Consider the following 16,393-nt stretch of genomic DNA (forward strand, 5'->3'; position numbering starts at 1 on the left):
ATGCACATGATCATCATAGGAATCATGAAGAGTAGTGAGTCATTATTTTAAAATTTTGGGTTAGGTAGATTAAAAGTAATTATATATTGATTGATGATGTTTAGGACTTAATTCACATTAATCTTTGCTTATTTGATGTTTTATGTTAGAGTATACCATTTAATCTAGACGTCTATACTTAGAAGTTGTTTGATGAAATATCTGAATAAATTCCATAAATGCTTTTACATTTTTAACTAATAATAATGATTAAAATATTTAGTGCAGAAGCTAAAACAAAATTAATTTGTTAGAAACAAAATAAAAATAAAAATCAAAATCCCGTTTATTTTAATATCACTGAGTCACTCTATCCGTGTAGGTTTTGAGCCGTGGAGGCATTTCTGTGCCGTGTAGTATATAATATATTTGCAGAAAGCGTTGTTAGAATATGGCTTGCTACCATCGTTCTTGGCAATATTTACTCCAAACTTCTGTTTTTCTTTGAAGAAAGCGTCGGTTGCCGTGTATGTTCTTCCAAGTCATTTGTGGTAGCTCCGGCTGTGAAAAGTGAAAGAAGTACGGTAAATCCTTGTTGAAAAATTGTGTGATTCTTCAAACAGGGTAATGTTAGAAAATTTTAGAATCCTTGTTTGTTTAGGCATATGACATAATGAAAGTTAACCATTATTCTTTAAATTGAATTCGATAATCTTTGACAATGTAAAATGAAAAACTGCAGAGTATATTAATAAATATTGGAAAATTGAGGAAGCGGGAGGTAGGGCTGGAGAAGGTATGAGTGGATTAGGTGGTATCTGTTGAGAACACAGAGAGAGTTCCATGAGAAGACATCTGTCTTGCAGTCTTGGTGACATATCTGTTCAACAAAGTTGTTAGGTTTTTTGTCTTATTCATGTGGAGAAGACAAGAAGGAGAACATAGTTTTTTTTACTCCGAACATTTTCTAAATCAAGATTTCTCTAATCTCATTCTTAAATATCAAGAATTCATTCTTAATGTTTGCTTGCAACTATAAAAATCAACGAACAAAAAAAAAAGAAAAAAAAACACACACAAAGATCAAACTCAATGAATATTTTTTCCCCTTAGTTTCCAAACAAACATTAATAAGAAGAGGCCGTGGCATGGCATGTCATCTGCATAACCTTTGTTCTTGAACTTACCGATTCATCATTGTATACATATGAAAACTTTTGGTAACCAGTAAAAAATATATTTTTTTCAAACTACAACAATCTAAGATGAGCAGTATCATTCATTCGTTTGATCTGCCACCCATTTCTCCAAGAATGCTGTAACACCGTCACCGAAGAGTCCTCCACACAGATCTTATGAGTCATTACAGGACTGCACCCGAGGACTCCGGTCAGAAGACACTTTATAGGCAACGAATGCGTGAAAACCCCAACGCAACTCGACACCATGTCGATGTGATTTTGATTAACGTCTTCCCTTGGGGACACTCCATCTTCAAGCTCGTGATTGGTCATCACCTGAAGCCTGCTTTTGCCCGATTTCTTCCTCGTAAGACTTGGACGATGCTTGTGAAGCAAGTCCCAGCTGGTCGAGGGAAGTAACGAACCACCATCACAACGCTCATGTGCGGTGGATGAAAAATCTGACCTGAGCTTCTCTGCAAGCCCTCCTGAGACTGTCCCGTTTAGAAACTGAACCATCCGGAACTCCACTTGTCTGAGTGATTCTCCAGAAGGAGCTGAGAAATCAGGCTGGCATCTTTCGATCAAGCTCAGAGTCTCGGGACTGTAAATCTCTGATTGGTTGCAACCTTCCCAATCTCCTAGACTCATCTCTATAATTGCGTCTGAGGATTGTATGTGCTCCTCTGGATAACTCATTTCCTGCAATCATTTAAAAAAAAAAAATTTGGTGAAGGCAAAAAGTTTGAGTCTTTAATCTTATGTTAAAGATAAAGTAAGCTCCTTTAAGCAAGTAACCATGAACAAGACAAGCTCACATCATTACCAAAAGTATTATTACTTTGAAACAAACTAACACAAAAGGAGATGTAATAAGACTATTGGTTTAGACAATAAAAGCCAAGTAGACTCTCGGACAAATATTGATTCCAATTAAGACAGCAAAATTCAAGTTATCTTTCAGACCAATGTAGGTTCCCAATCTCAGAATCTTGTCTGAACAAGACAAGCTCACATCATTACCAATAGTATTACTTTGAAAAACAAACTACAACTAAGGAGCTGCAAAAAGACTATGAACCGTGTCGGATAAGATAGTAATCTCTCAGACCAATGTTGGTTCCAATCTCGGACAGCCTATAGAGAGATCTTGTCCGAACATGAGACTTGGAAGAATTACCTGGCAAACCGAAACAGCCATGGATCTAGCTCGATCCAGAGGCGAAGAGTAAACCGAAGTAAACCGTACACCCTGAGATTTGAAGAAAACAGCAAGAGCCCTAGCTTGGCGTTCACCGTTAGCTGTGAGTGCGGCGACGTGGCATCTCCCACCGACGAGATCAGGCCTAAGATTGAGATCGCACTCGCCGTGGCTGACGAGATAAACCTCGGTAACGGCAGCACGGTGATGATCTTCGTCTCCTCGGGGGAAGATAGGCGGAGGAGGATGAGGAGCGAGGACGTTGTAAGGATCCCAGACTTTGATGGAAGGGCCGATCCGTGGAGTTCCGAGAGATGAGAGCTGTGGAGAAAGCGGGGAGGCTGAAGCGTGGCATGGTAGCATCTCGGGCTCTTGCTCGAGGACTCTCTTTACTAGAAGGTTGTCTAGCTCTCTTGGATTCGATCTGCTGTTATCCTCTTCTTCTTCTTCAGCATCTGTTTGCTCTTCTTCTTCTTCTTCATCGTCTCCTACTTGTGTAGATTGTTGCGAGCCCATCTTTTTTTTTGTTATAGAGTTGAAGATTTGCAAGAAGTGAAGCTTTTTTTTTGTTTTAGCTTAAAGCGAGCGATCACATCACTTGTCTTGTCTCTACAACTAAAACTACTTTCAGATCTAGCAGCTCAAAGCAAGTACTGTCCACGTAAGGCAGCGTTGTAAATTTTGGATCCGGCCCAATCCTTTAAGAACTCTTAACCGGGTAGGCGAAGGGTGTTCAGTTTGGTTTGTTTTACTTTACACTTCCAATGCGGCTCAGTTTGTATTTGGGTTCTAAACATGGTGCATTCGGTTTTCAGTCATGTGGTTTTAGAGATTTAGAACCGTTTGGTTATATACAAACCCAGATCGGTTTCAATTTGGTTATTTCAATTTTTGTTTCGGTTCATGTAGCAAAGTTGAAAGCAGACTAATATCTATTTTAAAAACTCGGGTACTAGTTTGGTTTTGATTTTTGTGGTAATCCAAATTGCACGAACTTGAATCTCGGTTTTCGGTAAATCTAACCTAACCAAACCGGAATTTCATTTTACTGTCATCACAAGCCTATCGCAAACCATTATTGTCTTAGGCTTAGTTTATTCTTTTTTTTTTAAAAAAAAACTTAATTTATTCTTACTTTATTTATTCATATCGTTACAACTTACAAACCAAACTATCATGAATCAGAGGGAAAAGGAAAACCAGCGATTTTGAAAGCAGTCATGCCGCCGTCGACGACTAAGTTATGCCCTGTAACATATTTACCGTCGTCGGATGCCAAATACAGAGCAGCTTTAGCCACGTCAGCCTCTTCGCACTCAGCTCCTTTTAACTCACCCATCCCTTTTATTGTTTCCCGGAGCTTTTCCTCCGTCGCCGTGGGGAACACTTTCCGAAGGTAATGGAGAGTGAGCGGGGTCGCCACCGAACTCGGTGAGATACAGTTGATACGAACGCCGTGTTCGCAGAGCTCGCTCGCTGCCGATTTCACTATTCCGGGAATTGTGAACTTGGATATTGTGTATGAATGTGGGGCCAACCCTCCAATCACGCCTGCATTATTTGATTTGATGTGTAATAAAAGTCAACAATCTTGAGTCTTGACCAGATATTGAGAGGAAAATACCATAAGAAACTTAGTTTAATTCGAGAATCTTTTCATAGCGAGAAAGGATTATCATTCATGCGGTTATCTTATTTGCAATGAAACTATGAGATTGAGATTATGAATAAAGTGTTGTAAACGTGAAAAAGACATGTCAACAAAAGAAATAAATTATGTGGAGTTCACCGTCACTATGCACGCACAGTAACTTTTCCTTTTTACTCTCTATATAAACGAACGAATTCCGTTCGATTGTAAACACACCTCTCTTCCTCTTTTCTATAAGAAACTCTCTCACATTTATTTATCATATATCAGTGTTATCTTTTTCCTGCGGGTATAAAATTTCTTTCTATAAAATTTCCGATACATATAAAATTTATAAGTCTTTTTATAACACGTTATCAGCATGATCACTTTGCAATTCAGTAAAGTTTATATGTATCATATTTACCCTGTTATAATGGCCGGTATACCGCCTATATTATTGTTTATTATTTTATAGTGTTTGTTTTAATTCACTATTATTTATATATATTAATGCGGGCGGTACGTCACCTCGTTAATAAACCTTGATTGTTAATTACACCATAATTATTTGGCTTGGCTGTGCCGCCACAAAATTTATTTAATACTAATATGGAAATTTATTTATCACCATAATGCGATTGATATTTATCTGTTTATTATATCGTGATGTTTGCTCACCTATATAAATATATTGTGAAATTTACTGAAATTGATTGACTGATTATTACGATATTTTCAGACTGATTTTCGATTCAACGATTTAACCCCGACGGTCACAAAGAAAAAAAAATCAAATTTTTACCTTTTTCAAACGGCTATGAACAGTATTTTTACATCTATAAATACACTCATACTTCACTCATTTTTTTCATCAAAAATTATTCATCTTCTCCCAAATATTTTCAAATAATTTTCTCTCATTTTTCTCTCTCAAGAAAGATGATCCGCGCGTTTTTGATTTTAGTTGCAATTCTAATTTGTGTTTCTATTTACGGTCTATTCGTTGGAGAATTTGCTCCGGGAGAATTTACAATGAATATCGGTTTACTTTTCTATGCATTGTTTCTCTTTGTAATTGCTTGCATGATTAATATAAACGGTTCATTCTAAATATTATGAAATTCTAATAAAATTTATTATACTTGTTTTTAGAAATGCAAATGGCAAGAATCGAGCATCTTCAGTTTCCGGCTCTCAAAATAACTGGCGAAAACTATGTCGGATGGGTCACAAACGTGAAACCCTATCTGATTATGAAAAAGTTAACCGAGACGATTGTAATCGGTAACAAATCGCCGCCTGAGCATAAGACTGAAGCGATAATTTTCCTGAAAAAACACCTCGATGAGAATGTTACGCATGACTATGCGAGCATAGAAGACCCAGCTGAACTGTGGCAAGCTTTAAAAGAAAGGTTCGATAACCAAAAGGAAGTCAACCTACCTCACGCTCTAGAAGAGTGGAAAAATCTGAGGTTTCAGGATTTCCAAAAGGTTGAAGAATACAATTCCGCTGTCCTGAGGATAGTTTCACTTCTGAAGTATTGCGGTAACCCTGTCTCTGAAGCAGAAATGATGAATAAGACATACAACACTTTCCACAAACAGCTTCACTTCCTACCCGAAATTTACAGAAAATGCGGGTACACGAGATTTTCTGAATTGATGGTTGCGCTCATGTTGGCTGAAAAGAACAATGAGCTTCTGATCAAAAACCACAATTCCCGACCTACGGGAGCCAAAGCATTCCCTGAAGTGAATGCTACGGTGATAGAAAACTCAGAGAGAAGAACCCAAACCAGTCGTGGTCGTGGTCGCCATTTCAACAGCAAACGTGGAAAAACTTACAATCCCAAATGGAAGGGATCTAACAAATGGATTAGATCCGAACAAGGTCCTAAGGGCAAAGAAACTCAAGAAGATACCACCCAGAAGCGTGAGAATGTATGTTACAGATGTGGATGTAAGGGACATTGGTCTCGTACCTGTCGTACTCCTCCACATCTCTGTAAGTTATATCAAGAGTCCACGAAAGGCAAAGCTAAGGAGGTGAATCTCACAGAAAATTTTGAGGGGACATCGTACCTCGATGCCTCTGATTTCGCAAATGAGCTGGACTAGATTCCTCCTGAAGAGAACTGAAGTGCTTATAATAAGACTACTAAATAATCTTCAGTACTGTCATGTATAATTATCACATTTCCTGTCTTAAACGAATAATGATGGTTTAACGTCACTTTAATGTATAATTATTGTATGTTTTCTGATATGATTATTATATGAATGAATTTCGTGTTTCTCTTTTTATTGATGTTTATGACTATTACAGAAATGGATCAGAATGCCAGTGGAACAAAATCCAAGAAAAAGATTCGAGAAATATGTATACCAGATAGTGGAACAACACACACTATTTTGAAACAAAAGAGATATTTCTCTGATTTAAAATCGACAAAAATTATTGTCAATACAATATCAGGTCCTGCAGACTTGATTGAAGGTGCTGGTAAAACTAACTTTACATTGGCAAATGGAACAAGATTATCCATAAAAAATGCCTTATACTCTCCGAGTTCTAAAAGGAATTTGTTGAGTTTCAAAGATATCTATCGTCATGGATATGATACTCAGTCTGCAACTGAGGATGGAAGGAAGTACATGTATATAACTTCTGAGAAATATGGCAAAAGACATATATTGGAAAAGTTTCCCGAACTCCCTTCGGGATTGCATCATACCTACATAGATGCAATCGAATCCAATCTTGTAATAAAAGAAAATCCAGAAGATTTCACATTATGGCATGATCGGCTCGGCCACCCAGGCACCTCAATGATGCGTAGAATCATAGAGAGCTCACATGGTCACTCACTGAAAATCCAGGAGATTTCTCAAGGGAATAAAATGACATGTGTTGCATGTTCCCTTGGTAAATTGATCGTAAGACCGTCGCCAACCAAAATTAATACAGAATCACCAAAGTTCCTTGAAAGAATTCAAGGAGATATATGTGGACCCATACATCCATCTTGTGGACCATTCCACTATTTTATGGTATTAATTGACGCATCCAGTAGATGGTCACATGTCTGTCTATTATCATCTCGAAATGTGGCATTTGCAAGATTTCTAACTCAGATAATCAAACTGCGAGCACAGTTTCCCGATTACACTATTAAAAGAGTTAGATTAGACAACGCTGGTGAATTCACATCCCAAGCATTCAATGATTACTGTATGGTAACGGGGATTGAAGTTGAACATTCTGTGGCTCATGTTCATACTCAAAATGGTTTGGCCGAGTCTTTGATTAAACGCCTGCAATTGATTGCAAGACCATTGATCATGAGATCAAAACTTCCAACATCTGTATGGGGACATGCTATTTTGCATGCAGAAGCACTTATTCGGATCAGACCAAGTGCATACCATAAGTATTCTCCATTACAGTTAGCATTTGGTCGAGAACCAAACATTTCCCATTTTAGAGTTTTTGGTTGTGCGGTATATGTGCATGTAGCACCACCACAACGTACAAAGATGGGACCACAAAGAAGGCTGGAAATATATGTTGGTTGTGATTCTCCATCAATTATACGATACCTAGAACCACAGACTGGTGATGTCTTTACGGCATGTTTTGCCGATTGTCATTTTGATGAGAAAGTATTCCCAGTTCTAGGGGGAGAAAACAAAAATGTAGAAAATGATATCAAATGGAGTGTACCTTCGTTGTTATATCTTGATCCTCCTACTAAGGAGTCAGAACTAGAAGTTCGACGAATCATGCATTTACAGAGTATAGCAAATCAACTACCTGATGCATTTGCGGATACCAAGACGATAACTAAATCTCATATACCAGCTGCAAATGCTCCTGCTTGTATCAAAGTACCAAATGATCAAGGAAAAGAAAATGATACACGTGAGTCTAAAACACGCTTGAAGCGAGGTAGACCTGCTGGTTCTAAGAATAAAAATCTTAGAAAACAAAAGGATATCGAGGTGACTGATACACCCAAAATAGCAGAAAGTATTTTGGAAGAAACAAACGATGAGAATACTGAAAAAGTAGAGCATCGTGAGTCAGAAAGAAATCATGAGATTTCTATCAACTACATCCATAATAAGAAGATATAGAACAGAAATGAAAAAGATGATGTTGATGATGCTTTCTCATATATTGTGTCAAGTGAAATAAATGAAGAAATCGAAGATCCAGAACCAAAATCTGTTTATGAATGTCAAAAGAGATATGATTGGAAACAATGGAAAGATGCAATACAAACCGAACTTGATTCGCTTAATAAACGAGAAGTATTTGGATCTATTGTACTCACACCTGTAGATGTGAGACCCGTTGGGTACAAATGGGTTTTCGTTCGAAAACGAAATGAGAAAAATGAGATCACGAGATACAAAGCTCGTCTTGTCGCCCAAGGTTTTTCTCAAAGACCGGGAATAGATAATGAGGAAACATATTCCCATGTTATGGATGCAATCACCTTTAGATTCCTGATGAGTCTAGCTGCTGATAAGAATCTTGAGATGCGTCTTATGGATGTTGTTACAGCCTATCTATACGGGTCATTAGATACTGATATCTACATGAAAGTTCCTGATGGATTTAAAATGCCAGAAGCATTAAGTTCCAAACCGAAAGAGTTATGTGCAATAAAATTGCAAAGATCATTATATGGTTTAAAACAATCTGGACGTATGTGGTATAATCGTCTCAGTGAGCATTTAACAAAAGAAGGATATGTAAATGATCCCATATGTCCATGTGTTTTTATCAAGAAAACAAAATCCGGATTTGTGATAATCGCGGTATATGTTGATGATCTAAATATTATTGGAACTCATAAGGAAATACAAAAGGCATCAGACTATCTCAAAGGAGAATTTGAGATGAAAGATCTCGGACAGACACAGTATTGTCTTGGCCTACAAATAAAGCATTATCAAAATGGTATATTTGTGCACCAATCCACATACACTAGAAGAGTGTTGAAACGCTTTAACATGGATAAATCAACTCCTCTTAGCACTCCAATGGTTGTTAGGTCACTTAATATTGAAAGTGATCCATTCCGACCATCTCAGGAAAATGAAGAGATACTTGGTCAAGAAGTACCATATCTAAGTGCAATCGGGGCACTGATGTATCTTGCAAATTGTACACGGCCTGATATATCATTCGCTGTTAATCTTTTGGCAAGATTCAGCTCATCTCCCACAAGGAGACATTGGAATGGAATTAAACATATCTTTCGTTACCTTCAAGGGACCATTGATTTGGGCTTATTTTACTCTAAAGATTCAAAAGGTCCAATGGTTGGTTTTGCAGATGCAGGATATCTTTCAGATCCACACAAAGCCCGATCACAAACAGGATACGTTTTCACGATCGGAGGCACTACTATATCTTGGCGTTCTCAGAAACAAACGCTTGTAGCCACTTCTTCAAATCATGCTGAGATCATCGCACTCCATGAAGCAAGTAGAGAATGTGTATGGCTAAGATCAATAAGTCGACATATCTGTTCAAGCAGCGGAATTGACGAAAATACAGAGCCAACTATTCTATACGAAGATAATGCGGCATGTGTTGCTCAAACGAAGGAAGGATATATCAAAAGCGATAGAACGAAACATATACACCCAAAGTTCTTTTCATACACCCAAGAGCTCGAGAAGAAGAAAGAGATTGAAGTAAGATACGTTCGATCATGCGACAATGCAGCTGACCTCTTCACTAAATCACTTCCTACCTCGGTATTCAGAAAACATGTTCATAATATTGGAATGCGTCATCAGAAGGATCTATGACTGCTCATTCGAGGGGGAGCTTACGTGGTTGTACTCTTTTTACCTTACTATGGTTTTTCCCATTGGGTTTTCCTAGAAAGGTTTTTAACGAGGCAACATAGACGTTGAGCAAAAGATGATAGTGACACTGGTCTCCAAGAGGGAGTGTTGTAAACGTGAAAAAGAGATGTCAACAAAAGAAGCACCGATCATTGAAAATGATCGTGTGAAGTAAATTATGTGGAGCCCACCGTCACTATGCACGCACAGTAACTTTTCCTTTTTACTCTCTATATAAACGAACGAATTCGTTCGATTGTAAACACACCTCTCTTCCTCTTTTCTATAAGAAACTCTCTTTCATTTATTTATCATATATCAGTGTTATCTTTCTCCTGCGGGTATAAAATTTCTTTCTATAAAATTTCCGATACATATAAAATTTATAAGTCTTTTTATAACATAAAGACATTAAATGACTAGAACATAAATCGATAATATTTTGCATAAGTAACCAATACGAACCGAGTTTTGTAACATCACGTTATACTAGTGCTGCCGGCCATATTATAAACTTGATTCAGACTCAGAAACATGTGCTAGTTGTCCAGTGTAAACCATATATAGTTTATATAGGTACAAAAATGTATTATTTATTTTATATTCACAATAGAATTCATCTATATTTTTCTTAACATTTCAATAAATTTTGATAAATATTTAATAAAATTATATCTAAAATAACATTTAAATTCTATAAAAAAATATTTATATGCACCAAATAATATAAGAAATAATGTAAAATTTGATTTTAAAAAATAATAATTAATATATATATAGTAAAAAATTAAAAAAAATCTGTAAATTAATAATTCTATAAATTAATAAAATAATATCCTCCCAAGTAATTTATAGAGATTTTATTGTATTAGGTTTAGACTTAGTAGTTGACAAAAAAAAGGTTTAGACTTAGTAAATAAAACTATCAATGTCTTTGCTTTAATTTAAGTGAATAACATTATACGATATCCAAATAACGCAGAGTTTTGATTATACCTGCTACGCTTGAAGTGCACAAAATACATCCGGATCCAGCCGGAATCATAACCTTGGCTGCGTGCTTAATGCCGGAGACAACGCCAGTAACGTTAATCCTCATCACATTCTCGAACTCCCTCATATCAAGCTCCGATATGCTCGCCGGAGTCATGGGTCCCACGATCCCGGCATTGTTATACATCACGTCAAGCTTTCCATGCCGCTCCACCGTCGTTTCAACGGCTCTGGCTATATCCGTCTCCACCGTGACGTCGCAGCGCATAAACTCAGCCGCCGCCCCTAGCTCCTTGGCGGCTTTAGTACCGCTCTCCTCATCCGAATCGACGATCACGACTCGGGCACCGTGTCGGATAAACTCGCTAGCGGTGGCTTTTCCAAGCCCGCTTGCACCGCCGGTTATGAGAGCTACTTTACCTCCTAGCTTCTCACTGCATAAACTCTAATGCTATTAAATAATTAATATAGCCGTGAAGGATTTGAGTTTGTTGCCTTGCATGATTACATCATATCTTGGATTCAACAAAACGGAAAAAAACATAATATATCCAGTTAAGTTGACTTGGTAGTTACTATATGAAGACCAATTTAGTTTTAACTTTTTTTGTTAAATTTCTCTTATCTTCCAATTAAATGTGAAATTAAATTAAAAATTATAGATCGATTTGGTCCAAAGGAAAACCATGATCGAGAAACACAAGGAACTTGCCTCGTACAAGTACAGCCTCTGCCACCACTTGTGGAGTAAGTGGCTGATGCTGTGGCGGCTGGCCGTTTAGAGTGTCTGGCAAAAGAAAGAAACTAAAAGTTAAGCATTCTTAAAACCTTTAATTAAACTAAAGCTGATGTAATAAAACGATTGAAACAACTTAGTAATTAGTAACTGAGAGATGAGACTAGTTCTAATTACCTAACGATGGATCTGATCAGTAAGGCCGCCATGGATGACTGCTTCTTTTGAGATCTTTAAGATATTATGAATGAGTTTCCAGTTTTGGTATTATTGACTCGATGACGTAACTGATGATCATATAAAAAGACAGAAGAGCCTTGCTAGGTGGTGGCCTTTTGAGCAGCGAAACTCACCTCTAACGTCACTAGTACATGATATTAATAGGGAGAATTGTCAAAATATCCCTAAGTCAGGTCCATATTACAGAAATGCCCATGATTGTACATAACTCAAAAAGAAATAACATTTTGGTATTGTGCGGACGGAAATGCCCCTCATTTATTGAATACAGGTCAGACTGCAGAAAATATGTGTGTCAGACCGCAGAGAAGACGTGTGTCAGACTGTAGAGATGGACGGCGGGACAGACGATGAACTGTTGGATAAAGCAGCGAAGATCAAATCGAGATTACGCTATCGATAAAATATTCTATAACAGCTAATATGTTGTGTTATATATCAAATATATATATATTAACGGTTAACAAATAATGTATCCGATAACAACTTATTAATCAACACCATGTATCAATCCATTTGTCAGTTAACAAATTAAATATAAAAAATCTACAAAAGCTCACGAGTTATTTATTCTATCATTTATCATCTACACAAATTATGTATCAATGAACATCAAGTCTCTTTTAATATCATACAAACCAATTATCAATTATTTGGTATCATATATAATGTATCAGTTAACAATATATGTACCAAGTAACAAATCCGTTAACGGATAACAACCAACTTATCATGTAATTTATTAATTCACAGACATGTATCAATCCGTTTGTGAGCTAATAAACCAAGTATCAGCTAAACAAATCATGTACCAGTTAACGTAAAGACTTTTGTAACATCATATTAAACAGTTATGAATTCGGTATCAAACTATGTGTCAGATACTAAAACATGTAAGAAATTATTTATCATATAAAAATTGTATCAGATAAAAAATATGATAGTTATGAATGCTTCGGTATCAAACTATGTGTCAGATAAAACAATTATAAATTCTTCAGTATCAAACTATGTGTCAGATACCAAAACATGTAAGAAATCATTTATCATACAAAATTTGTATCAGGTAACAAATAATATATCTGATAACAACTTATTAATCAAGACCATGTATCAATTCATTTGTCAGCTAATAAACTAAATATAAAAATGTACAAGTTCACAAGTTATTTATTCAATTATTTATCATCTACACAAACTATGTATCAATGACATCAAGTCTCTTGTAATATCGTACAAACCAATTATCAATTATTTGGTATCATATAATGTATCAGCTAAATACATATACCAAGTAACAAATCGGTTAACGGATAACAACCAACTTATCATGTAACTTATTAGTTCACAGACATGTATCAAATCTGTTTGTGAGCTAATAAACCAAATATCAGCTAAACAAATCATGTATTAGTTAACGTGAAGATTTTTATAACATCATGTTAAACAGTTATGAATTCTTTTGGTATCAAACTATGTGTCAGATAACCAACTATGAATCTGACTATTAAGGTTGTTACAAATTTTGTTAGCGAGTTAACAGATTGTGTTACTTGTTACGCATTATGTTAACGTTGAATACTACTTATTAACATGTAACAAGTTATGTTATCGAGATAATCAAATATAATTGACCGAAGTTAGTAAAATAGATGAAAAAGTTGATAATCAGAAGTAGTCAAATATTTGAAACCATGAATCTAGTTAGTAAGTGATGAGAGATGAAAGAAAGAAAAGGAAAGAAGATGGAGGAAAATAAAGAAAGAAGATGAAAAATAAAAATAAAAGACAAAAGAGAACTAAAAGAGAATGAACATTATCCAACAGATATAATAATGAATCTGACACACGACAGAGCACTGCAGCCCTAAAAGAGTAGCCTGCAAGGCTACTAGACGTAGGCTGACGCGTGGCAGAAAGGTAAAATCGTCCAACGAAAAAGGTTTATGAGATTAAGGGTAGATTGTATATTAGGGGTTGGTTTAGGTGCATTTTTACTAATTTCTCATATTATATTAATATTCTATATTAGGATAGAATAAAAGACTATATCATTTTGGAAGTGACTACTGACTACACAAAGTAGTACCAACCGTTATTTTTATTTTTCCCAACTAGTCACGACTTTCTTTCATAGTGGTACAACTATTGTAGTTGCTGTTATGAGGCCCAACAAACACTGGTGCTAAGCAATCAAGATATAAAAGCTTTGACATGCTTCTTTTGATCTTTGACATGAATACATGATAGTCAATGACTTTCTGGTTTTGCTATATCCCCTATATATTAAAGGAGAAGCATTTTTAAGGCTTTCCTTAAACGATTTTGGTGAGAATGCATGAGAAGGCTCGGATCCACGTGTCACTCTGTGAGGGAGTTTAAGAAAAACGGATCATTTAATTCTTTGCTTTGTTTCCTTATTTGGTTCCATAAGAAGAAACGTAACCAATTTTTTTTTTCATTCATGCGAAACACTTTGAAGCATTACCTCTTGACGATTCAAGGATCCGAGTCATTGTTCTCTCCCTGAGAGTCTTGCCGTCTTCTGTCGCGTCGTCTTGACTTCGAAATCGATGAGGCAGCCCTTAGCGTAGACGAGGATGACAACAGTTAGGGAGAACATACAACTGGCTTGAACTTCAGTTGCGAAGGCGAAATCGGATGAGTTTGCCGTTTGTAAACAGGGAGAGCTAAGGGACGAGCAAACAAGTTGAGCTAAGGGAGAGATAAGGGACCAGCAAACATCAATTCCGAGTATATTATATAAGTTGCGTTAAGGGACGAGCAAAGTTGTTTTTTTGCAGCCATAACACGTTTACGTGATACCTTAATCATCCTAAAGATCATGAAAGAACATCTGATTCTCACCATGTTGACCTAATACAAGAGCCTTAAACCCCTAAGACGCACACGAGCTCTCAAACGAAACCCCAAACAGTAGAAGCTCCCAGAAGGCAGCCCGAAATCCGATTTTGAAACACGTGAGAGAAAGAGTGGGGGGGGGGGAGAAGCGTACTCTCGCGGGTGATTTTCCTGAAACTCTTGTGATTTCCGCCATTTGAGTACGATCAAGAGTCGGAGAAAGACATGGCGTATGTGAAAATTATGGTCGAGCCGAATGTAAATCGAATCGGGATAAGAGATTCGGAGAAGATAATTATGAAGATCTTAGATCGAAAGAAAAGGGGGAGAATCTAGGGTTTACTTGGTGATGAAGAGAAACGTAAAAAGAAAGAAACTTGGTGCTTCTAGATTTATCGCGTCGGCTGAGCCCACGATTTTTTAAAATTTGAACAAGTTTTCTCAGCGACGTGTGTGAGTCAAACTTAGCGACACAAGAATTGTTAATTTATTAGGTCAACATGGTGAGAATCAGATGTTGTTTCATAGATTTATCAAAACTTTATGTATGGAATGTTAAGCAGAAGTCAAACATAAAACAAAAGAGAACTTCTATAATTAAGATATAGTGGCATAACTAAAAAGGATCGATCTCTTTCATGTATCTACTATGGACAAAAGTTACAAGGTCTGAGGTCTTTAAAGAGAGAGAGAATTGCAGTATTTTTTAAGCCAAAAAAAGAGACGAGGAGTTCACATTTAACGTTGGTCAGCCATTTTTAATTTAAGTAAGACAACTTGCTTAGATAAAGCAAAATAGAGATAGTCATAAACATTTACAATTGGAACGTAAAACAAAGATGCTCAGTACACACTGACCATTTTTCATCGTCGCTGTTTTCCGTTTATCATGAATTCCGTAGAAAACACCATCACACCTATTCAATCTACATCATTTTGTATAGAGTTTCTTTTTATTCCCTTGCATGGCCAATGGTGTATTACGATATTTGTTACAATAATGGTCATTCCGTAGAAGGTATCAATGGAAGTTCAGATGGTGTATTTTGATATTTGTTATTGAAACCTTTGATATATATATTAAATGGAGGTTCGACCGATAAGAATATGCGTAGCGACTATATATAATTTTGTTACATTCTTATGATAAACCCTGAACACATTATTGTATAAGGATGATTCATATTTGATCTCCAATAGATGTGTATGTGTATGTGTATGATCAGCTTCATAGTTCAGAGATCGACCATTATGTTAGCTATATCGTACATAGTAATGTATTAGATTATAGTTTAAATGTTATATTAATAAGATATTTACTATTTGTTTATTAAAAAAATTTAACCATGCATTATATCTAAAGTGACGCATTATACACAACATAAGTTATAAAGCTTGGTCCACAAGTTTTGTCAATCAGTAATAAAAAAAAAAAGAATATATCGACTATCAATGTAGGTTCCTTATAAAATAGCATATTTAACATATTTTGCAAAGTAATTAGTATCTTCTTTCCTAATTAAAAAATCTGTAATATTCTAACCTAATGTTTAGAGAAGAGTATATATTAAACCTGCATCTCTTAATTTCCACCGCAATACCAAACACCCGAGAGTTTTGATCATAAAGAAGATGGCAGCAGTTTTTTGACCACATTACCGAATTGAAACCTTGCAAAAGGACGTAGAAAATTAGGTC

General features: G+C 36.2%; 3 protein-coding genes across 3 annotated transcripts; 1 reads left to right on the plus strand and 2 right to left on the minus strand.

Annotated features, from left to right (window-relative positions):
- Nucleotides 1-1,060: 1,060 nt before the first annotated feature.
- On the minus strand, nt 1,061-2,979 carry LOC108813506 (uncharacterized). Its single transcript, XM_018586081.2, has 2 exons — nt 2,341-2,979; nt 1,061-1,862 (listed from the first exon to the last, which is right to left on the minus strand). Exons 1-2 carry the CDS (start codon nt 2,875-2,877, stop codon nt 1,230-1,232), a joined length of 1,170 nt encoding a protein of 389 aa, XP_018441583.1. The 5' UTR covers nt 2,878-2,979; the 3' UTR covers nt 1,061-1,229.
- A 502-nt stretch (nt 2,980-3,481) lies between these two features.
- LOC108836399 (zerumbone synthase) lies at nt 3,482-11,932 on the minus strand. The gene is made up of 4 exons (XM_056988715.1): nt 11,771-11,932; nt 11,570-11,644; nt 10,861-11,291; nt 3,482-3,912 (listed from the first exon to the last, which is right to left on the minus strand). Exons 1-4 carry the CDS (start codon nt 11,800-11,802, stop codon nt 3,536-3,538), a joined length of 915 nt encoding a protein of 304 aa, XP_056844695.1. The 5' UTR covers nt 11,803-11,932; the 3' UTR covers nt 3,482-3,535.
- Nucleotides 5,122-6,348, plus strand: LOC108809608 (uncharacterized). Its single transcript, XM_056988714.1, has one exon. The coding sequence runs from the start codon at nt 5,149-5,151 to the stop codon at nt 6,112-6,114; it is 966 nt and encodes a 321-aa protein (XP_056844694.1). The 5' UTR covers nt 5,122-5,148; the 3' UTR covers nt 6,115-6,348.
- Nucleotides 11,933-16,393: the final 4,461 nt, after the last annotated feature.

Source organism: Raphanus sativus, chromosome 6 (genome assembly GCF_000801105.2).
Source record: "Raphanus sativus cultivar WK10039 chromosome 6, ASM80110v3, whole genome shotgun sequence".
Taxonomy (NCBI): Eukaryota; Viridiplantae; Streptophyta; class Magnoliopsida; order Brassicales; family Brassicaceae; genus Raphanus; species Raphanus sativus.

Excerpts from the sequence above, each read along its gene's own strand:
- LOC108813506 (XM_018586081.2), bottom strand. The coding sequence starts at position 2,877 with ATGGGCTCGCAACAATCTACACAAGTAGGAGACGATGAAGAAGAAGAA. Across the intron at positions 1,863-2,340 it reads TGGCTGTTTCGGTTTGCCAG|GAAATGAGTTATCCAGAGGA; the intron begins GTAATTCTTCCA and ends AAATGATTGCAG.
- LOC108809608 (XM_056988714.1), top strand. The coding sequence starts at position 5,149 with ATGCAAATGGCAAGAATCGAGCATCTTCAGTTTCCGGCTCTCAAAATA.
- LOC108836399 (XM_056988715.1), bottom strand. The coding sequence starts at position 11,802 with ATGGCGGCCTTACTGATCAGATCCATCGTTAG. Across the intron at positions 11,645-11,770 it reads CTGATCAGATCCATCGTTAG|ACACTCTAAACGGCCAGCCG; the intron begins GTAATTAGAACT and ends TTCTTTTGCCAG. Across the intron at positions 11,292-11,569 it reads AGAGGCTGTACTTGTACGAG|TGAGAAGCTAGGAGGTAAAG; the intron begins GCAAGTTCCTTG and ends GAGTTTATGCAG.